Raw genomic sequence first — 23,545 nt, forward strand, 5'->3', positions numbered from 1 at the left:
GTTGGGAGAGGTTAAGTAGGTATTATTAAACTCATTTTATAGCTTAACAGCTTTGTAGTCTGGAGTTGTTGGGTGATTTATTGGTAAATTAGTAAGACTAGAATCCAGGGCTCTTACAGTCAGTATTTCTTTTACTCTATTTAGCAGACTCAGGTCAAATGCATGTGTTTCATATGCTGTCATTAATTTCTCAAAATATAACAAAATATAATTAATTTTAGTCTCATAAAACTCAATACCTGGCATCCTGTCTATAGCCTGGACCCTGCCAACCCATTCTCTACAGACGGCAGAGAAACCCTCCTACAGCAAAGCTGACCATTCCACATCCCTTTAAAACTCTTCAATGGTGCACCACATGGCTATAAAAAAACATCCAGGGTACATAGAGGGATCAATGTACCTCAATCAATGTACCTTCAATCTGACCTCAGCCTACTTTCCAGCTGCATTTCCTAGCTCTCCTGGTCTGGGCCCTCCTTCAGTGTGAAGGAGCTTATGTTCCCTGCTGGAGCTCTGGACATCATTCTGCTCCCACACCAGGCTAGTTCTTTCTTTGTCCCGGGAAGAAGAGCACTAAAATATTACTTTTTGCTGCTGTCAAGAAGAAAGGGCTTGATAAAGTACAGGGAATATAGTCAACAATATTGTAATAACTATGTCTGGTGCCCAGTGGATACTGGAAATATCGGAGAGAGAACACTTGTAAAGCATATGATTGTCTAACTTTGCTGTACACCTGAAACAAATATAATACTGAATGTAAACTGTAATTGAAATATAAAATTAAAAAATAATAAGTTAAATGAAAGAAGAAAGGTTTGAGAATTAATCTAAACATCCAACAATGACAAACTGAATGTATTAAGGACTATTCAGAGGACAGATTACTATGTACTATAAAAAAATCCCATCTTTAAAGAATACTTAAGGTTAAGGGAGAATGCCATGATATATTATTAAGTATAAAAAGTTATGAATTGAAATAGAACCAGAGAGATAATACCAACATGTTAATAATAATTATTCTGGGGAGGTGGAATGCAGGTGTCATTTATTCTTCTTTAACTCTTTCAAGTTCCCAAAGTTTCTACAATAAACAGATTGACTTGACCAAGAAAAAGTCATTAAAATCTTTAGGTAATCTTATATTGAACCCTAAACTATAAACGGGCAGCTCCATCCATCTATCCCTCTCCCAAATCTGAATCCTCATGGCGGCAATCCAACTGTTGGTTTCTTGGACACATAAACAGGGAGATAAGGGTCGATTGCTTTTATGGGGGAGAAGCAAACCCAACCCCAAGCAAAGGCCCCCTTAATGCAATAATTTCTTCTGGTAAATTCTATAAGCTTTCACTACGGCACAGCAATCTTTCCAGGAAAAACAATGGTGACGTTTGTCATGCCGTGAAGGGAAAGATTCACAGTGAATTTCTTATTTCATTAAGATTAGGCTCTTTCAGTCACACTTCTCTTTTCATCTGATTTGCATTTGAGAACTACTAGCCGCCCAATTCCAATGTTTGGACTTTACAAGTTTGAACATACTCTTGGCATACCCCAACAAAAGTCAAAACCCTAGGCACCACTGATTTTAGGCTTGCTAATCTGGGTTCCGCTGGTGAAGCAAATTTCCCTATAATTATCAGGATTTCAAATTCCACGCCCTCAAAAACAGCTTGGACAAATAAAGGCCCTATTAAAATAGGCTCTGCTAAGAGAAAATACACAGCCTCTCAAGCGCCCTCTAGAGCAAATGTGTGGAACAGCCAAAATGTCCCCCCACTCACACCTATCCCCACCCACACCCCCCACCCCCGTATTTTTTCATGTCATTTTAAATTGTTTCCTTTCAACCTCATGCCCCATAGCATATGTTAGAAAATATTAATTTATCGCATGAAATCATTGAACTTAAGTTTCTGAATTTCCGATCCATTTGAAAGACTCCAGAATCTGCCAACCATTCTCTTGATATATATGTAATAAAGAAACATTTTACATAATATATTTAATAATAATAAATATATTAAATATTCATATTTCTTCTGCTCGGGTCTGACTTAATCTCTTTCTGAACTACTTAAGTGTCTAGGCTTTTAGGGAATTTCAAAATTGTAGACCTACCTAGAATTAGATTTGGGAAATGCCATCTACTTCATTTCTCTCCCACCTTTCGGCTAGAATTGCTAGATCCTCACAGACCATCCTAAATAGTGGAGCATTATATTTTACTTCACTTGGAAGGAGAGGTTGTGAGGCTTGTATGGCAAGAGCCGTCTTTGTCCCCTGAAGCCTCTTTGTATCCAGCTGGCCTCAGTGTGCAACATGCTGCTGAACTGGTCACTCCACATCTTTGTGCCCATGGCCCCACCCCCAACCCAGAGTATCTGCTTAAAGTTAGCCATAATGTATGTTTCTTCGGGTAAAGGTCTCCATTGTACTTATTCGCGGCAGGGTAACCTCATTTTTAGGCTTGTAAACAAAGCAACATCAACACAATAAGCCCTGAGGGTTCATTTTAGGTTTGATGGTCCTGTCTGTGAGCTGCAACAACAGCACCATCAAACTGTCACTGTTCCATGGCACTTGCCTCCAAATGCTACCCAGGTCTGCACCTGCGAAACCAGGATGCGCATTGTGAGTCACTCTGCCTGCCACCACATGAAAAGCTAATTTCACATGCAGAATGTATGTGTGTTTTTTCAATACCAATAGCAACAAGAGTGTGCCAAAAAAAATTCCCCCTGAAGCTCTATTCTGTTTTTAAACTACAGAACATTCTTTCATACTTTGACAGATAAAATGCTGCAGTTAATGTAATAAACAGAGAATTTTTCTAAGTAGCCTGTCAAAACAAGTGACACTTTTTTTTTCTTTGCTAGCAAGTCTCAGATTCAGAACAATAGGAAGTACCTTTCAAAGCAACATCTTCATTATACAATCAAATTCCCCAAGTAATCTTCTCATCAAAGAATATTGTGTTATTTCTTTCCCAGTAATTATCAGAGTTCGGCAACCTCTCTGGCAGTGGCGATGGTTATAAAATGCAGCTGTGCTGAGTTAAAAACTGGAGGGTCCTGCTCTGGCCGATACGGATCTGAGACCTCCACATTCCTGAACAACTTGGCAGCTTGGGCAGTGAAAGGGCAACATTTCTAGGACCTATGAACATGCAGCAAGTTTCCTGAAGCCAACTGCTCAGCTGGTCTCTTCAAGGACAGCAGTGATACTGGCACTTCTTGATCAACTAAGCTTATTTTCTTTCCACTTAAATAAAATAAGGTAGAAGCTCCAAAGGTTATCAGATTTTTTAAAAATGGTGTGTGTGGGTAAAGTTTGACAGTCTGTCTCATTCAGTGAGATTCCTTCTTTTTCAGTTTCCAATCTCTTGGGGACCTTTCTTTGCAACAGAAGGAAGAGTCCCAAAATACAGACTCATAAGAGGAACTACCGACCCAATTCCAATGTTTGGAGTTTTGTAAAATCTGGAAAGGTGGGAAATCCCAAGGGCACCCAAAATAATGCATCTTGGAATTCTGGTGAAACCTGCACTTTCACAGCCAGTGATAAGCTGGAAAATGGCAATCTCTGGAATATAATTTTCTCTGAAGAACCTTTGGGCTGCCAAGGATCAAACAATTCAATGCTGTAGGGGAGAAATAAGGAAGCACGAGAACAGAATCCCATTTCTAAGGGTGACTCATGAAATTGGCTCATAGGCTCTGGTGAGGGTGAATCAAACAATTAGCATGAATGTTTCTAGCAGGTGTCTAGCACATAGCAGGCACTCGCTAAATGTTTGTTGCATCTGAATCTAATTTGGGAGTACCTTTCCCATTGGATTATAAACTCCTCAAGGGCAGGAACCACTTTATTACTTTTTTTTAAATCTCTTTGGTACATACTTAAAAATAATTGTAAATAGAATGACATTTCTGCCTCCCTTGAAGAGCTGAGGGAACTTCAGCTGGGACTGTATACTCATGGGGATTAGGCATTATATATATATATATATATATATATATATATATATATATATTTTATTTTTTACAGAGAGGAAGAGAGAAGGATAGAGAATCAGAAACATCAATGAGAGAGAAGCATCAATCAGCTGCCTCCTGCACACCCCCTGCTGGGGATGTGCCTGCAACCAAGGTACATGCCCTTGACCAGAATCGAACCCGGGACTCCTCAGTCCCCAGGCTGACGCTCTATCCAGTGAGCCAAACCGGCTAGGGCAGATTAGGCATTTTCAAACTTCCACACCAGGTTAAATCCCTCTCTCCATATTCTATTCTATTAAAACAGTACATTTTCCTTTGTGCTTCATAATGCAGCCATGATAAAATGATTGCTTGCCTAACTAGTTGTTTAAGGTCTGTCTCCTCCACTAGGAGAAAGCTCCGGGAAGGAGGTGCAACCCCCTTGTTCAATGCTGCAGCCTTAGCAATTGACATAGTATCTAGGACAAAACAGGTGTTCAGTAAACATTGGTTGAATGAATAAATGAACGAATGAAGAAAAATGCAATATGTTTTTGTCTTTAAGAAACTCACAGTTGACAGCAATGTTTCTCAACATTATTTCCAGGACAGCTCCTTGTTCTGTAGGGTTCTAGGTACTGAGGTGTGCTTAGCATCCCTCTGTCCCAGCCACTGGCCAATGAATGCCAGCAGTGTGCCTCTCATGCACTGAGACAACCAAACATCCTCCCGTATTTCCAATGCCCCTCAGATTCACAACCACTACATGGTGTTGGCTTGAATGAAAGTGACATCAAAAACAGCAAAAAGGGGATGGAGCCAGGAAATGATGAAGGCAAATGGGAAAAGGGGGTGTGGAAAAGAGAGAGGAAGCAGTCTGACAGGAAAGAAAGGTATATTTTTATTTTTTAAAAATATATTTTTATTGATTTCAGAGAGGAAAAGGGAGGGGAAAGAGAATACAAACATCAATGATGAGCGAGAATCATTGATTGGCTGCCTCCTACACGCCCCCTACTGGGGATCGAGCCAGCAACCCTGGCATGTGCCCTTGACTGGAATCGAACCTGGGACCCTTCAGTCCACGGGTTGATGCTCTATCCACTGAACAAAACCAGCCAGGGCGAAAGCATGGTTTAGAATGATGGTGTTCATGAGCTCTCCAAGCCCTGGGACTCTCTTGTGTCCCCTCTGCAACCAACCCCTGCGATCCTTCAGGGCAGACAAAGCAAAGCCTGGGAAGGGTTCCTGGATGCTCCTTATGGTTAGGGATATGAAACTCTGGCTTTCTGTTTGATGTTTAGAATTTAGTAAAATTTTTGTTTGAAGAAATAAAATTCTAAGGCACCCCCCCCCAAAAAAAAACCCCACACAAACCCCCCCCCCCCCAACAATTTGTTGTTGTTTGAGGCTAAAGGAACCAAAAACCATGGTTTTAGAGTTAAGGATGATGGTGCCAACTGGGATGAGGGAAGGCCTTTAAACACATGGTAGGGGAATTAAGTGCCAAGAGGCAGTTTTGACAAAGGGGACACGGTGCGATAGAAATGAAGCTGCTGGAAAGCCTGGTGCAGCGCTGAGGAAGGGCGAGTGGAAGGGGACGCATCCTGGGCAAAGGACATAAAGGAGAGCGGAGAGGCTTTGTGAGTTGGTGTGAGGTGCGGACAGCAAGGAACTGGCCTGAGGGACACCTCACTTTTGGAAAGTGCCCAGGGGACACATAAGACATGTAAGGTCCAACCCTCTCACCGAGACCCGCTAACCATCTGAGGTCAGCCAAGCCAGTGACTCAGCGCTGACATCCACAGCTGGCCGGCACCGGTTGCCGGGTGGAGAACAATTTCATTTCCAGCAGAAAAACATAAGCCTGTGCGTGGTTTCAGAACCGAGTGCCAACCCCTCTCTTGCTGAAAAGGTTCCCCTGAGGTTGGGGCTGTGGCATATGCTGCTGTGTGCCCCATGCCAATTAGGAGAGCTCCCTGAACAGAAGAGGGGCTGGGTCCTTTCTTTTGGAATCAATCTGATTAAACAGCTGAAGTCCTCAACTTCAGCTGCTGGGCTGCGCCTGGAGTAAGGTGGGTTTCGGCCAAGATGGGAGGAGGGAGCGCCTCACTGGCTGAATGGGGACCTCGAAGCGGTAATGAGCAGTGAGGTTCTCTTTAGTATGGCTTTATGTTAAAGAGCACAGGTTTGGAGCAGGGAGAAAGGATGTGCTGAATGAATGAATGAACGAACGAATGAATGAATGAATGAATGAATGAATGAATGGACGGACGAAGGAATGAATGAATATACACAAGCACAGGCATAAGGTCTGCGGCTCTGACAGCGGCTGCCGTACTGCATTAGGAAGAATGGGGCTGTGGTGGTCTGGCATCGAAGCAGAGCCGTTTGTCACTGAGCAAAGCTTGGTTAAGATGTGGACTCAGTTTTGAAGCCAACCACTAAAAATCTCCATATTTTTAACTCGTGCAAAAGGGAAATGAAGGTACCTGGCTCAAAAACAAAATAGAAAAGAGACACACTGCTGTGTCACCCTTCGAGTCCCTCCTCTGACCCTGGGTGAGGCCAGGGCTCTCCAAAGCAGCCTCTCCTCTCCCCTGCCCAGGTGTGCGCCCGCCCTGGCCACACGCAGAGGTGGGCGCCGTGCTCTTACTCACGATTTGCGGAGGATCATCCTCATGTGGGCGTCGGGGCCCATCTGTGACAGCAGCAGCATGGTGTCCTGCAGCTCCTCATCACACTCCTTCTTCTCCTCCTCCGTCGGCAAAGGCGCGTCCTCGTGCTCATCATCCAGGAAGCGGTAAAATAAATACTTGTCTTGGAAATGATGCTCCTGGTCCACTGTGGGAAGCATGGAGGCAAGTGTCAGCTGTCGCACCTCTGCCTCCCGCCCCTGCGGTGTCAGGCGAGACAGAAGTGGTAGCAAAGGGTGAGACTCCTCAACCTTCTCCCTCCGCTGGCCTAGGGCTGTGCAGCTGGAAGGCGTGACCTCGGGCTGCAGTGAGGCCACACGGCTCCCTCCGACCCGCCCACCTCCTGGGCCGCCCTAGGACTGTCCCTAAGGCAACCTGCCAGCTTGTCGGAGATGAGCAACAATTGCCGTGGGGACATTCTCTAGCATGTGGGGCCAGGCCCCACACAGGACAATAATCAGCTGCCGGGTCTTGCTCTAAACTGGTTTTTGAAAGTACAGACTTAAAAAAAACAAAAGAAACCCCTAATCTGTCGGGATCAGAATTCATGTTTTTCTTGTGTACTGTTTATAAACTGTCTGCACTTAAAAATGGCAGAGTAAAATTGTTTGAACAAAGGTGACTAGACCAAGCTTCTAGGTCACATACACCTAGAGGGATCTTAGAGTGATTTCCTTCCAGTTATGATTTTTAAACGTGTCATCCTCCCCCCCTCCCCCCGCCCCCGCTTGTTCCTTCTAAACAAAAAGATTTCAATCTGGGAAGGACCAGGTCAGGGAGCTTGGCTCAGAATGCCTCACCTATATGTCTTAAAATGCCTAAGACCCTTTTCAGGTTGGAGCATCAGGATTGTCAAAAGATAACAGGAAGCAGTAGATCACTGCTGCTTAACCCTTTGAGGGCCAACCAATATCCTAGGAACTACGCTAAAATTGCCAAGGCATTTTTGCTGATTTTACAGCAGTTTAGGAAAAAAATTATGAATCGCAAGTAAATGAAGTTACATATTCAAAAACTTAAGGAAACCTTTACTACATTGACATATTTAGCAATATCATCATCACTAATAAAAGCAGACTTAGAACTGGACGCCATTTCGAAGCTTTGATTGCGCTCCCGGCACTTTTGACGAAAGACAGGAGAAGCGCGATCGCGCCCCCTCCCCCCCCCCCCCCCCCCCCCCCCCGGGCACTCTAGGGATTAAAACATGATCCCAGAACAGCAGCATCCAGGGCCTGTAGGAAATGCAGACTCTCTGGACCCACCACAGCAGAATCCGCATTTTAACAGCAGTCCCAGGTGGCTTGTATGTAAAGTCTGAGAACTCTGGCAAGACCATCAGTAGAGTCCCAGATGCTGGTCAGTTAAATGAATGACTGTAATAGTTTGTCAGTTTGGAAGAGTGGTCTTCACACAAGAGGCATGAGGGGTTTAACCACAGTCACACTCCAGCCCTGAACAGCGGCTCTCAGGGCTGCCCCTCTAGAGCACAGTCCCGACTTTAAATACGGTCCTCCTGTGGGCAAAACATTGGCTCCCCCGACAGCGCCCGGGTTAAAAGGCAACTTCTGAATTCATGACTTTCTTCCATGTCATCAGCCCAGCCACACATTTCTCTGCTCTCCACTCTGCCCCTGCACCAGGACTGTTGTGCGGTGCTCAGAGTATAATCACTCCACCAATGAACCATGAACGCAAACTAATAAACATAATCAGAACTGATGCACTCGGGTTGCAATTTCCTTTTCCTTCATACCGTCTCCCGCGTTAGGTGTTAGGAGGGTACCGTGGCGGAACACAGCAATCAACAGCATCCACTCGCTGCATCTGTCCTGCTACATGAAGATGCTAGCTCGGCGGGGTCCCTCAAGGGATCATAATCCTCTCTTGCCCATTTGGGAGTTCAGCAACAGCTTAGCCAGGGAAATGCACTTAGTGTGTCCCGAGGGTTTCCAGGGCCCGTGGCTCCTCTTACCGTGGTTGAGAACACCGTCTTCCACCAGGACTTGCCACATGCCCACGGCTTGAGTTCGGGAGTGAACGCAGGGCGTCTGCTGCAGCATCCAGTCCACCAGCTCGGTCCCCACACAGCATTGTCTAAGGGGAGGCGGACACGAAGGATGGGAGGTCACCCCTTATAGACGAAGATGTCTCCCTTGAGAGGAGACCCTCCGAAGAGCTTACTGCTCTCCCACCATAAGCGGTCTCACTGCAAACACAGCGCCACACGGCGTGGCCTCAGGTTCTCAAACTCTGGTACAAACCAATAAAACCACTCAGCTCGCTCGTGAGAGAGAACCGTCTAAGCGAGGCTGCCTAAACAAACAGCATTACAAGTTGCAGCGCCAGGGGAGACGGAAGGGCTGCAGACAGGGAGCATTATCTGGCAAGCTAAAGGTCGCGGGGCCAGAAACTCTTTGCTCCTGCACCTGTCCCAGGAAATCTCAGCGTAAAATGAAGGCATAGCAAAATTCTGACTTCCTTCACCCGAGCCTGTGAGGGATGAGTTAATGTTTGTGAAGCACCTGGAGATGCTCCGTGAAAGGCGCTGTGTAAGAGCAAAATTATACAGCACTTTATATTTTCAAGTAATACGGCTGATCTTCCTCAGGGAGGTGTTGGGAGAAACAAGCAATTAGCGATGCAAACCTCTCAGAAATAAGTTCCATGTAATGAGGATCAGCACTTCTACAGAGCCTGTCATCTGAAGGGCTCCAAATGCTCTCTGTATAGTCACACATTCATCCCTAAGGAGCCCCTCGGTGGCAAGTTGGTCAGGATGGGCCAACTACATGCATTAGTTAGGAAACATAGAAGCACACGCACACACATTAGGAAACACTAAAACCTTCAGTGGGATGATAGAGAAAGGCAGGTGTCCATGGTGTGATGGTACAAGGGAGGAAATGGAATCTTTAAGTCCAAGGGATGAATCCCAAGGGATAGTAGAACAGGCAGGAGCCACAGAGCAGCCGGCTGCCTGCAGCTGGGTCTGAGTCACTGGTGGCCTCCCTCCCCTGCTAAGGATGCCACCAGCCCCAGGGGCACAGGCTGAGCCTGGGTCAAGCCCAGGGCGCTCCCCTTTAGTCTCCATGGAGGAGGTTCTCGGTGCCATGGCACTTTAGGAAGAGGCTAAATCTGGGAGGACCAGGTCTGCGACTTATTAGCTATATGACTGTGGATATATTGCTTCAACTTTCTGGTTCTCTGTCTCCTCATCTGTAAAAGAAAGGAAGAGAAAAAGATGGATTCTACGGCCATTTTCAGTTCTAGTGTTCTAGGAACTGAAATTTATCAGAGCTCCTGGGGTGTCCTGATTCAAGCCTGATCCTAAAATATTTCACCAGGAGGATGTACTGAGAAGGCTATTAGATCTCCAGGACTCCTCTGATTACACATTGGAGTTGCAATGGGCAAACAGGCACCTAGTTACTATTTATTCTGAACCAAACAGATGAGCTGTCAAAATATTCCTCTTCTAATGTGAGAATTTATCAATGAGCAGAGTCTTGTAAAGGTATAGAAAATCAATCTCATGTGGTTTTTTAATTCAATGATTACCTTTACTAAAAGGAACACATGGAATTGAGATGATCCCAGATCACCTGGGCCCTGATACCAGGCATAAGAATCCTGCAGTGAGAATACAGAACAAAGACACCCAGCTGTGCCACTTGTCACTGGGTTTCCTCCTGTTAATGATCCCTATTCACTTTAGAATTGACAGCAGATCACTAGTATAGTGATCATTAGGGATGATACTGCATCTGGAGAGACATCAACCCCCTAATACTGCAGCAATGACATAATGGCTATAATGGGGTGAGGAGCAGGAGGGAGGGTGAGGATGGAACTGGAAACAAGATCTGAGACAAGGAACTCAAACTGTGCTGCAGAAAAGAGAAATCATGCCTTTGGCTTCCAGTTGCATCATGGGTCATTACCAACAGATCATTAATTTATGTCACAGGGTGTGGAATAGACATAACACCTATATTTCAGGGGTTTAAAATCTTAGTACTATGGAGCAAGGATGCGATTATAGTTTCTGACTTCTAGTTTCCACTATTTTTCACCAAAGATGACATAGTTTAATGGAATTTCCCTAACGCAAGTCAACACTTGGGAAAACAGAATCACATCTTAAATTAAGGGAAAACCTCACAAAATTTTAAAAAGAAAAAGGTCCTTCAGCCATATGAGTTCTTAAAATCCACTTAGTGAATGAAAGAGGTTAAGTTCTCTCTGGGTCATATGATCACAATTTCTTTTTAACCTTTACTTCCCTTAAAATTAGAGTAGTGTGTGGGGACCACAGACTCACAAAGAATGAGCTTCCAGGGTTGGAGGAAAGGCTTCCAAATGTCATCCAAAATAGTAAATACCAACAGTAAAAGGTTAGGAACTGAAATTTATTATTGATAAGACTAAAGCGTTTCTCAAATCCCATCTCATTTCAAAAATTCTAAATGTAATAAACTACCCATTTTGCTCTTGTAACCATATTGGGATCTAATATAAACGAACAAACAAAACAGAAACAGACTCATAGCTACAGAGAACAGACTGACGGTTGCCAGAGGGGAGGGTGGTTGGGGGCTGGGTGAAAAAGGTGAAGGGATTGAGAACGACAGATGGGTAGTTACAAAACAGTCATGGGGATGTAAAGTACAGCATAGGGAATACAGTCAATAATGTCATAACTATGTGTGGTGCCAGGTGGGTACTGGAAATATCAAGGGAAACACTGTAAAATAGATGATTGTCTAACCACTATGCTGAACACCTGAAACTAATACAAAATAATATTGAACATAAACTATAATTGAAAATAAAAATAAATGAGTGAATACATAAAGCATTTATGACAAATGCAAGCAGAAGAGTGTTAGTGTATGGAGTGGAGAAAAAGTGATCCAAGGGGAAGAATTTACAATGTTTTCCCATCTCTGTCCCTGGGAAAGAGACTGGATCTTGAGGCTCATACACTCAAAGGTTTTCTATGGGGTGAACCAGGTATAATTTCACAGGTTTTATCGGAGTGGATCGTCACTAGAAAGATACATACCCTTCATGGTGACTTAAAGTATGTTTTCTAGCTTTTCTCTGTCTTATGAATTTGGTTCATGGCAATCAAATGAGTTTTGACTTGTATCAAGTCTGATGGGTTCTGAGGTCATGTCTCAGCTAAATGGGAAAGTGAGTCTGACCAGCCGCTGGAAGAGGCCTGTGAGTCTGACTGACGGGTGCAGGCAGAGAGCACGAAGGCTTGTGTGCCATGTACAGACCATCCTAAGTCCTAAACCTTTACTGAGTGGATACAATCAAGAATAAAAGATTAGACATAAGTTCTTATTTGACCCACCATGGCTCAGTCAGCCCAGAAGGTTTAACTAAATCCTGCAGCTCTAGTCTTTATTACTTTTTAATTCCAGTGACAGCTACAATGAGTCCTTAATTCTATACAATTACGGCTGTGACAGTGCTATATAGCTTACTATATAATAGAATAAAATCTATATTTACTTTCTAAGTAAAATCTGTAAAGGACATTATATATATATATTTTTAATTCCTGTATCTGTAGAGCTTGGAACACCATAGTGCCTGGGGGCCAGTAGGTGCTTAATAAACTTGTGGAATGAATAAAAGATAGAATGAACAGATCACTGAACCAACCTTGATTTAAATCTTGACTTTGCCACTCATTCGATTTATGACTTGGACAAGAAAAATTAATCTCTCAGAGCCTCAGTTTTATCACCTGAAAAATGGTCATACACCTACCTGGCACACTAAGGTGAGGATAAAATGAGATAATGTATAGAACGTGACCTGGTACAGGGCTTCAAGCATAAATAAATGCTTAGTAAATATTAGTTGAATCTCATCTAAATATAGTAGTTTTCCTAAAAGATACCAGTAAACAGAAATACAAAAGTTTAATTCTCTTTGTTTATCACAATTAAACCAATGCCCAAGCAAATTAGTTCAGAAGTAACTGCTGAGAATATTAAGAATAATTAAAGTTATGCTGGATCCAAAACAACTTAGACCTTTCGGAACCGGGAGGATTATAAAACATGGTGCCCATGCAAAACATGAAAAACATGTTCCCATTTCACTACACATGAACCGGAGGGGCTCAGAGCCTTTGGAATGACTGCACATACCTGTATGTCTTTAGGTGATATTTTCTGTCTCTTATCATGTGAGGTGCCCGAGAGAGAATGGTGTTTCGTAAAATTTTTCCAGCCCTGAGGATCTTCTCTGAAGGGACCTGGGTTTTAATCAGGTGGAAGGAGGGGGAGAGAAAGAGAGTTTATTGGAGCAAAAAAAAAAAAACCCAGGCAAATCCTTAAATCACTTTCCAATCTGACTCTGGCTTGAAAAATACAACTCATTCATACATTCACATTGTTCATGTGTATGACTGCTTTATGTTGAGAACCAAGACACACAATATGTATCATCTCTGAGAATGTTCCTGAGGTTGCCTAATGGGATGCTCTGACGTATGGACCACCTCCAGTGGTTACTGATGGCTCATCAACCCACCTACATCCCATTACCTTGGTAATGGTGTTAGCAGGACGAAGAGGAACGTGAGGTTCAATGAGAGGTGTCTGAAAAATAAAACGTTAAAGCAAAAGAAAATTAAACAAAAAGTTCACTAAAGAAAATTATGGGTTGGGGATAGAAACATCCATTTTTATAAAACTCAAAATAGAATTAAAAAAACAAAACAAAACACAAGAGCTAAAATCTGCCTACAGAACTTGAATGCATAGGCATTCAAAGGGCAAAATTAGACCATTCAGTTTGCCAAAATTTAAATATAAATTTATTAAAAATGAAGGAAACAAACAGGAATGATTAGATGTTTGTATGCTTAACGAGAGGGGAATTGATATCCACTCAAAGCATAAAAACATCAGAGCAGAGGCAAAAGCAAAGCAAGGAAAACATAAATACAGATTAAAATGACCTATCTCAGGGGCTAGGGATAAAGTATTGACTTAGGATGGACATGAGTGATTCCATCCTCTGTCATGTAGTAAAGATTCTTTTTCTGCGATTTGTATTTTAAGAAAAAAGTCTTAATTTTTAAAATAATACTTCTTGGTGGTTGTATGCATTCAAGTTCCCCACTGGGGCAGCTCGTGTACCTTTTCTTTCATTTTCAAGGTTTGTGCACAGTTTTCAGGATTCTGTGGCTGTCACAACAGCTCCAGGATCTAGACCAGGGGTGGGCAAACTTTTTGACTCGAGGGCCACGATGGGTTCTTAAACTGGACCGGAGGGCCGGAACAAAAGCATGGATGGAGTGTTTGTGTGAACTAATATAAATTCAAGGTAAACATCATTACATAAAAGGGTACCGTCTTTTTTTATTTTAGTTTTATTCATTTCAAACGGGCCGGATCCAGCCCGCAGGCCGTAGTTTGCCCACGGCTGATCTAGACAAAGCTTCTATCCTTACCCACATTCTTCAGATGAAGAAAGCTGAAGAACTGACTTGCCACACACTGAGTCCCCTAGTCCTATTAAAATCCCCTTTACTTCTCGGAAACGTCTCGTAATGGCATTTCCAAAAGGAGGACAAAGATAGAACCAGTGACAAGTGATGGTAGAAACATCAATACCGCACTGTTTATGCCACTTCCAGAAGGTAAAAGATGGCAGGCTTATTTATGGGCTGCGGTCGGCAAAGTAATGATCCCCCCAGAAGATGTCATGGCCTCATCCCCAGGGTTTGTGAATATATTAGATTAGATGGCAAAAGGGACTCTATAGAGGTGACTAACTTAAGGATCAAAGTGGGAGATAATCCTCATGTTTCCAGGTGGGTCCAATGTTATCATATGGATCCTTAAAAGGTGCACGAGGGAGGCAGAAGAATTAGAACCAGAGCGATAGCAGAGTGTGTAGGACTCGGCCGGATTCAGCTAGCTTTGAGGATTCAGCTAGCTTTGAAGATGGAAGAGGCCAAGAGCCAAGGAATGAGGGCAACCTCTAGAAGATGAAAAAAGGCAAAACAATAAAGGAATTTCCCCCCAGAGCAAGGAACTGACCTGCTGACAACTTGATTTTAGCTCCATGAGACCCATTTAAGACTTCTATACTATAACACCGTAAGGTTATTAATATGTATTGTTTTAAGCCAATAAGCTTGCAGCAATTTATTATAGTACTCACAGAAAACTAATACAGAGATTATTATACTTCAAATTAAAAGCCTTACATTTTGCAAACAGAAGCCATTACATTGAAAATAAATTATTAGGTTTTCACTCTAGTCCTTATTTTATGTAGGATTATATAAATATAATTGGGGGAAATGAAAATCAATATTAATTTTAAATACTTTATGTATCTAATACAAATAGACATGCATAAATATATACCTATCATTTTATCAATGATAAATTTCAGGTGCATTGATGCTCTTAATATATTAGCATTAAGGAAAAAGTGAAAAGACTCTTAAAGCTTTAAGAAAAAAATAGATGGGACAGATTTATTTAGCATGACTGAAATCTCACTGAATGTTTTTCATCACCTCGCTGACATCCAGTACACTTTTTTCCCCTCTTGAAATCACTAGAGTGCAGGTGTCAAGCAATATTATAGTATTTTAGCAGCATACTGTTTACAACCGGCATAGACCAAGGAATGTCAGTCTGGTCCCATTCAATAGCAGCTGTCAACAGAGACCAACGTTGCCCTAAAATAACCCATGCTCCCTTATGATAGACCTTTCAATGGGAGAGGGGCCATGAGCTTACAGAGTCCCTGTGTTTGTACCACCTCCTTCAAGAAGACAGAGAGAATTCTGTGGGGCCAAGTCTGAACAAAATATTCAAAAGTGCCAGACCAGCCGGCACCAGGACTCTGGAACTGTGTGCAGTTAAAAACATGATTGCTTCTGAGCTCTGAGTTCCCAGTACTCATGCCTCCTGCCTCTTTATATTACACAGATTGGTTTATACGCCCAGGACTGTGCCTGGTTATGTATCCAAGTAGTAGAAGCCTCTGGTTAGTCCTGAAAATAGTAGTAGAAACCTATTTCTTCTTCCTGTCTTGAAATAAAGAGATGCAGGTAAACGTGAGAGTAGATGGATGTGGGATTAACTGCTGAGGCAATCTTTTCTTTCCTATATACAAAGCTCCTTTCCTTGGCACTAGTCTTTGAGAGGCTGGCTGAGATAGAGATTGAGAAGATGCCCACGCTTGAGGATTACTGACGGATGTTTATTCTCCAGTAGGTGCAACGAAACATTATTTGAAAATTGCATCTTTTTGTTTGTTTCTACAGAAGTGGCTGTATTTTAACAAAATGCTAAGAAGTGGTCCTTAGGTTAGTTTATTTTGATGGGTAGTTCCCTTTCTGGTCCCTTGGAGTCCTGAAAAGGAAGTATTACAAAAGCAGGGGGAAGCATCAGGCTTCAACCAGAATTGTTCCTTTGATTTGCAGCTTCTAAAAGGGTAAAATGTCCACAAGGTTGTCTTTTAGCTAAATAACCCGAGTTCCAATCCCAGGACCGGGAGGCTATTGAATCTATTGAAAGGCGGTGTTCTTAGAAACTTCCCTGGCTGGAAAAGTTTTAAGTTTCAGGGCAACATAATGAATGGATGCTTTGAGAAGGCTCAGTCCCTTTATTTAAATAAAACCTCCAAGGAACACATGCAGGGTGAAAGCCGGGGAAGCTTTATTTTGGGGGAATAACAATTTGTCTTTGAAAGGGGACACTGTATTCAGGTAGGCAAGCGCCTATGTTCTAAGAATTATATTGGTTCCCAGCAGCCACCTGTTGTAAGATAGAGGGCATCTGTGACAGGTAGGCCAGGCCCCTGGAAAACAGCCACCTGCTAATGCCTGTTCAGGAACTCCTCGGTCATGAGTGTGACTTTATTGCTTTTGTATTTCCTTTTCTGGTTTCGCCTGGCTTTCAAGTAAAGTCCTTTTGAGAATTTCAGCTTAGCTGTGCTTTAGAGAATGAGGAAAAGAATTTCATTTTATAAATGATTAGGTTAAACGAGACAGGGAAAGAAGTGGCCTGGTGATATTAATGAGAATGAAGACAAGGAAAGCAGCCCTAAAGGCAAGACCAAACATTTCTTGTGGCAGGCCCTTTATTCATCTGGCCTGCACATGTGCCCTGATGCGTGTCAGCTCCTTATTTTATTACTCCTCTCATTTTTTATTGAGAAAACCAAGGGCAGAGACACATAGGGACTGAGCTTCCTGCTAATAACTGGAAGACCTGGGAGTTGAATCCCAGGGACAATGACCCCATCCCACCTGCTCTCTTCTTCTAGAGATGACTTTGCTCTCACCCTTTGGAAGAATTCATGTTCTGTCTGACTCAAATTCATTGAGAAAAAAGCATTTAAGTCCTTCTAGGTTGTCAGATAGCAGACTGGATCTTAAAAATTTCCAGCAATAGGGGAAGGAGAGTCAAGATGGCGGTGCAGGTAAATGCGGTACTCACCTCCTCCCACAATCACATCAAAATTTCCCCATGATGCTCTCGGCCCTCTAACACTCACAATTCCATGTCCCCCAGACACTCTCTGTGTTGGGCTACAGATAGGGAAGGTGGAGAGTGAGCGAGCACAGAGTGAGCCTTCATTAATGTTCTTTGGTTTGTTTCCTAGGGTGGCTCTATGTTCTGACCTACAGCCAGAAAATACATATTACAGATGGGTCCTAGAAAGAAATGGACTCTTCTCCAATTAAATTTCATACATTTCAACACATCAATCATGTGTTGAAAATAAAAATTCTCCCTTCTTACCTAGGCATGAATGAATCCAAATTGGGCTATGAAAATATCATCCTAAAAAGCTAGGCAGAGAGAACAGATAAAGGCAGAGGTATTCAGCTCTCTGCTTTTCTTGGCTTTCTCCACTGAAGACTTCCCTCAGGATTGACCGTAATTGATTTTTGTTTGTTTCTGGAGAGCAGATGCATTCTACTGCTTTTTATTATGTTTCTATTACTACTGAAAAGGAGAAACAATAAGGGAAAATATTCCTTTTGGCACCAGAGCCAATTCAGTAATACTAATCAGGTGGTGAAAAATATGAATTTAGCCTCCATTACAAGATGCACAATAATTCCCCAGTAGATTATAATGAGGTATAAGGCACTGTAATAGATTTCATGAAAAACCATACGCAGGTCCTTTTGAAAGCAGGTAATTCTTTTTACTCAAGTACTTGCTCACAGAAGCCTTTTGCAATGCACAGCATTTTAAGCCAAGTGATAAGAATAACAAGCTAGATTGGGACACAAAGCTCATGGCAGAACTCTGGCAACCCAGCGCAATAAAAAGTCATATAAGTCCGCATCCAATTTAATTCAAATATTTAACGAAGGCCTATTGTGTGCAAAGCAATGTGCCAGGCTAAAGTAGAAGACTTTGATAAAGTGCTCGGTCTAAATGAGTTTTTGATCTTGCTGGGAAAGCAAAACTTCTATGGGCTAAATAATTAGAGAGGCAATCTGAGTCAAATGAAAGCAAACACATTCTGGATTTCAAATTTTCTCTTGCTCGTTTCAGATGAGAAAATCTCTAGGAAGTGGGGAGAATAACATTCAATTATTTAATGAAAAGATATACTTTTAGAAATTACATTCCCTTGTTTTGGCATTTTAGAATAATACAACTTTTCTAAGGTCTTAGAAAAGTATGCCTAGTCTTGTAATTCATGATCATCAATGTCATCACTTTTTGGTTGACCAGATGAAATTAAAGGAATGACCAAGTCAGTCTCATAGACAGATTTCATCACTGTGAAATAACTTTGTAAGTTTTTCCATTTATTAAATAATGGAAAAATCATCTACAGACTTCTTTGGCTTCTATGTGCAGCTTTTTTATTTTTCTAGTCTTTCCTAATTCAGAATTGGCGTATAGATTTCCAATTTCAGCTTCCACACATATAGAGATTAGAAGTTGTTACTCCCATCCTTACAACATGAAAAAGCTGAAAAACATGAAAATAATGACTTCTCTCCGGCCAGTCAGAGATCTGAGATTGTAGAGGAAACTGCCGCCCCAAAATGTGGAGAGTCAAGAGACTCCTGAGAGTTAACAGCTGAGATTTGGCTACCTGACACCGAAACCACAGATGGGTAGGAACACTTAAATGGTGTTAATTACAAGGAAGTCATTAGACTGATATGGCTCTAAGGCCATGGTAGCTTAGGTAAGCAGCCAAAGTCTAAGCCTATAGATGCCTCAAGATTATGAAATTAAAACCTAAGTACAACCAATCACAAACAGCCAATAGGCTTAAAGCTATAGCCAGTTAATTTCCTTGCATTGCTTCCACCTTTTCTCTACAAAAAGTATCTCCCTGAGCACCTGTGGGTAGAGTACTCCTAACCGCTTCTGGCTGGGGGCTGATCCAAATCAACTTTTGCTCAAATAAACTTAAAATCTTTAATATGCTTCAGTTTTTCTTTTAACAATGGTAATTTTGAAGAACTGCTAGAGACTGAATGTGGAGTAGCTTGAGAGTAAGAAACTTCTGGAGGGCAGTCTTAGGTGGATCCCCATACCTCCCAGAACTCCATCAGGCTTTCTTGATGAAGAGCCAAAAAAGATCTTATGGATCTGGGGGGGGGGGGGCAGTCGGAGAGTAGGGCTGGGGAGGGGAGGGGGAATCACTGTGAAATACAACCAGAGTGTTCTCTGTAACAAAGGGAAAAGACTCTACTAGATTCTTATCCCCCGTAAGGGAAGGCATTTCTTTGACTCTAGTCCCCTCTAGCCTCCTATTTCAACTAAAAGAGAAAAAGAAGCTAAGAAATGATTGTGAATGGCTGAAATTTAGTCATAATATTATAAGACACTTCCTTTCCCTTATTTGCCCCAACCATGCCAGTACGAAAGTAGTGGGTCACAACTGAAAGAGCTGTAAGATACAGACTCTAAGTTACAAAATACTCATGGGGATATAAGTAAGCAGAGGGAATATAGTCACTAATATTGCAGTAACTATGTATGGTGCCAGTTGGGATATTGGAAATCTTACAGGGAAAACTATGTAAAGTATATACTTGTCTAACCAGTAAGCTGTACACCTGAAACCAATACAAAATACAATTGACAGAAAAAATTGTAGACTTTATCTAAGGAGGAGTTCTTAAGGAAGCCCAAACTAAACCTAGGAGACAAAACCAAGGACACTAGAAGCCTCTAGCATCTATATCTATAACAAACATTAAACACAGCTCAGACCCTAGCCAGATTAACAAAAAAACTCACACTAAAGGTCTACTTTCCATTCCTCTTACCCAAAACATCATGTCGGGCTTGTAACCAAAAATTACAAGGCATGCCAAAGGCAAGGAAAAGCAAAGTCTGAAGAGACTAAATAAATATCAGAGCCAGACTCAGATATGACAGAGAGTTTGGAATTGTCAGACAGAAAATTTAAGTGAACTATGATTAATATGTTAACTATAGAGTCATATTCCATGAATAATACTAATGAAAAAGTAGACAAGATGCAAGAATATATTGGGTAAAGTAAGCACAGAGACAGGAACTCTAAAAAAGAAATGTCTTCCTTCCCTCTCCTTACTCAATGGACCAGCAACAGAGAAGGAAGGGCAGAAAGGGTGGGAGTGGAAGAAGGCAGACAACATCCCTGTATCAAGTGCTGGAACCACCAGCCCAGTCTTTTCAGAGATTCTCTTCCTACAAAGCTAGAAGTTAAAAACTGGACCTAGCAAGTTATTTTATAGATATTAACAAATTGATTCTAAAATTTATATAAAGAGGCAAAAGACCCATAGTTAACACAATATTGAAGGAGAAGAATGAAGTTGGGGGACTGATGTTATTCCACTTCCAGACTTACTATAAAGCTACAGTAATCAAGACAGTGTGATATTAGCAGAAAAACAGACAAATGGAAACATAATAGAGAGCCCAGAAATAGACCTACCTAAATGACCCACACAAATTGATCTTTGACAAAGGAGCAATGACAATAGAATGGAGAAAAGACAATCTTTTCAACAATTGGTGCTGGAACAACTGGATATATGCACATTCAAAAAAATGGACCTTGACACAGACCTTACACCATTCACCAACAATAACTCAAAATGAATCACAGACCTGGATGTAAAATTAGGTAACATAACAACACATTTGTAATAATATACTGTAAATAAAAACATGTAGTATGAGTTGCCATGTTCTGTAATTCTAGTTTGAATAAAAAAAATGTATAGATATAAACTTAGTCTATGGACATTTAAGAATGCCCTCTGGAATGTGCTAAAGTTAATCTATTAGAATTCAAAGGGGATTATTCTGGTAAATGATGCTAAATTTGGGTTACAATGCTGGGTTTGGGCTACAAAATATTTAAAATGAGATTGGCCCAATTAGGAACACACCCTCTGACACAATCTGAGAAACTATAGAAACTCATTTAAAAAAATCAACGCACATGCCCAGGTTTCAGCTCGATACCCAGTTGGGGACATGAAGAAGGCAGCTAATCAATGACTCTCATCATTGATGTTTCTATCTCTCTCTCCTCCCTTCTTCTCTGAAATCAGTAAGAATATATTTTTTTAAAAATCAGCCCACAACAAATGATTTTTCTCATCATTGGTTCTTTAAAGATTCATAATTAATGCATTAGATTAAACAATTTAAAGAACCATTTGGGGAGATTAGTGATCCTATAAAGGCAAAACAGTGAAAACTCATAACTTACCTTTCATCTATCATGAGAAAATAAGAGAAAGTCACGATGATGGAGAGAGAGAGTTTCACATCTCTGGGTCCATCAGTCCTGAATTTCTTATTTTGAGGGATCTATAGAATGTTTTCTACGTACAACATTGTGTCCTGAGCTGAACGTCCAGCCTTTCTTCATTTCCTGAATTTCCATTACTGCAAATATTTCACTGCTTGTGCCACAGCTGTTTACCTGTTTCTCCAAGTACAACATGAGCTCCTTAAAATAAAAATTGTGTTCTTGTTACCTCGGAATCCCCATGGTGCATTGTACCTAGGGATTATTCACTAAATATTTACTTGACTAATACATGGAGAAACCTCTGGGGAGGCTTTTACCTGGCAGTGGTATAAAAAGAATGGAAGGAATCTTTCCTCTTCTCATTTCTGAAATTTGTTTTGCTCTTTATGGTTAGATATGGAAAGACTCAGTTTATTGGGTGTTGGCAAATAACTTGTGGACTACTTTACTTTGGTTTCTTCCTTCCTTCCTAGGAATCACATTTCTCTTCAGTTCATACCTGTAATAAGGCGTTTTAAGGTTGGAAGGGAGAAACATTCATTTAAAGTTGACACTTTCGCATTCCTTAGGTCAACTAAGTTCTTAAAAACAGATGGTCTCAGAGGCGTGAAACCTTCTCTCTCCATCATCTTGACTTTCTCTTATTTTCTCGTGATAGACACAAGGCAAATTTTGAGTTTTCATTGTTTTGCTAAGTATTTCTGAAAGTTTTATGGGCAATTTTGAGAATTCATACAAGTGATGGCACCCTCAAGATGCATATACATCGTATACCCAAAATTCTGCTTATAATTTCAGGGGTTAATTGAAATTTATAGAAGTCCATACACAGATCCTACATATGAACATGTGTGCTCCTAACTACAGAAAAAACCCACTATATAAAAGCCCAACAGAAATATGTGCATATATTCACCAAAAGACATGTACTAGAATGTTCAGAACACAACTATTCATAATAGCCCATTGACAACAGAGCGGACAATATATTATAATATATTTCCATAACAGAATAAGATTAACTTCACAAACATAATATTTAATGAAAGAATCTGGGTACAGCAAGTATGTACCAGGTGATTTCTATCTGCTCATTTAAAATATAAAAACAGATTAACCTTCGTTGTGGGAGTGGCTAGAAGAAAACACGAGTTTCTTTCTGGGGTGGTGGTGATGTTCTGTTTTTTGATTTGGGTGCAGTTTACATGAGTGTGTTTGTGAACATGTATTTACCTAAATGACATGTGTACATTTTTACATGCATATGCTAAGCTTTAATGAAAAGTTAAAAGAAAAAAAACCTATGTTAGGACAAGAAATTTACTTAATCTCCTTATCAAAAAAACAAAAAAGAAAATAATTACTAACCCTCCATTATATATAGAAAAAAGAAAACCTTGGGATTTTGAAACTTAACATCTGAACGGTACCCAGACATGTGATCCTGACACACGGCCCAACTGGCAGCAATCTGTGTGTGTGCAAAAACGTTGCCACCACCAACCTCCACAGAGCGTGGCATTCAGGAGGAGGCCCCGTGGAGAGAGAGTGAGCCTCAATGACTGCCTGGCATTTTTACACATATTCATCCATTTAGTAATTCTGGGGAAAATGTAGAATGCTGATTGCAAATGTCAAGTATCTACTGCTTAAACACTAATAACGCCCTCAAAGGAATACAAACATATGAAAAATTAAAACAAAAAGAGTATTAAACTTGGTATCTAATTAAATGTTTACAGCTATTTCATTTAAATAGTTCCTGTACCTGGCAAACATAACTTCTTCAAGGAGATCATAATAAATATTAATAAAATATCCAAGAATTTTATTTATTCATATATTCCATTGTAAATACTACACAATTACATGCTTCTCAGCTATTATGCTTAAGAAGGCCAATGATTTGACTCTCGAGAAAGTGAAAAGCAGTCTTCTACAGCCACATATAGGTTTCTGAAGATATAAGTTGAATCCATCATAAGTCTCAGAAATTCTCACAAATACCCTTAGGTAATGTATTGAATTCAAAGTAAGTGACACACATTTCATGTTACATGC

The 23,545-nt window shown here is 41.2% G+C and overlaps 1 protein-coding gene across 8 annotated transcripts in view; it reads right to left on the reverse strand.

The window, feature by feature from the left end:
• The window catches only part of RAPGEF4 (Rap guanine nucleotide exchange factor 4), a 263,351-nt gene that overhangs the window by 76,077 nt on the left and 163,729 nt on the right, over window positions 1-23,545 (reverse strand). For 6 of the 8 annotated variants that reach the window (XM_036319537.1, XM_036319535.1, XM_036319539.1 and 3 more), the window contains 4 exons: window positions 13,258-13,311; window positions 12,859-12,965; window positions 8,661-8,782; window positions 6,650-6,833 (listed from right to left, as the gene is read on the reverse strand). In XM_036319537.1, coding sequence (XP_036175430.1) covers window positions 6,650-6,833; window positions 8,661-8,782; window positions 12,859-12,965; window positions 13,258-13,311 — 467 coding nt within the window. The remainder of the gene's footprint in view (window positions 1-6,649; window positions 6,834-8,660; window positions 8,783-12,858; window positions 12,966-13,257; window positions 13,312-23,545) is intronic. The other 2 variants (XM_036319536.1, XM_036319541.1) reach the window with 1 other exon arrangement.

Source organism: Myotis myotis, unplaced genomic scaffold, assembly GCF_014108235.1.
Source record: "Myotis myotis isolate mMyoMyo1 unplaced genomic scaffold, mMyoMyo1.p scaffold_m19_p_8, whole genome shotgun sequence".
NCBI classification, from domain to species: domain Eukaryota; kingdom Metazoa; phylum Chordata; class Mammalia; order Chiroptera; family Vespertilionidae; genus Myotis; species Myotis myotis.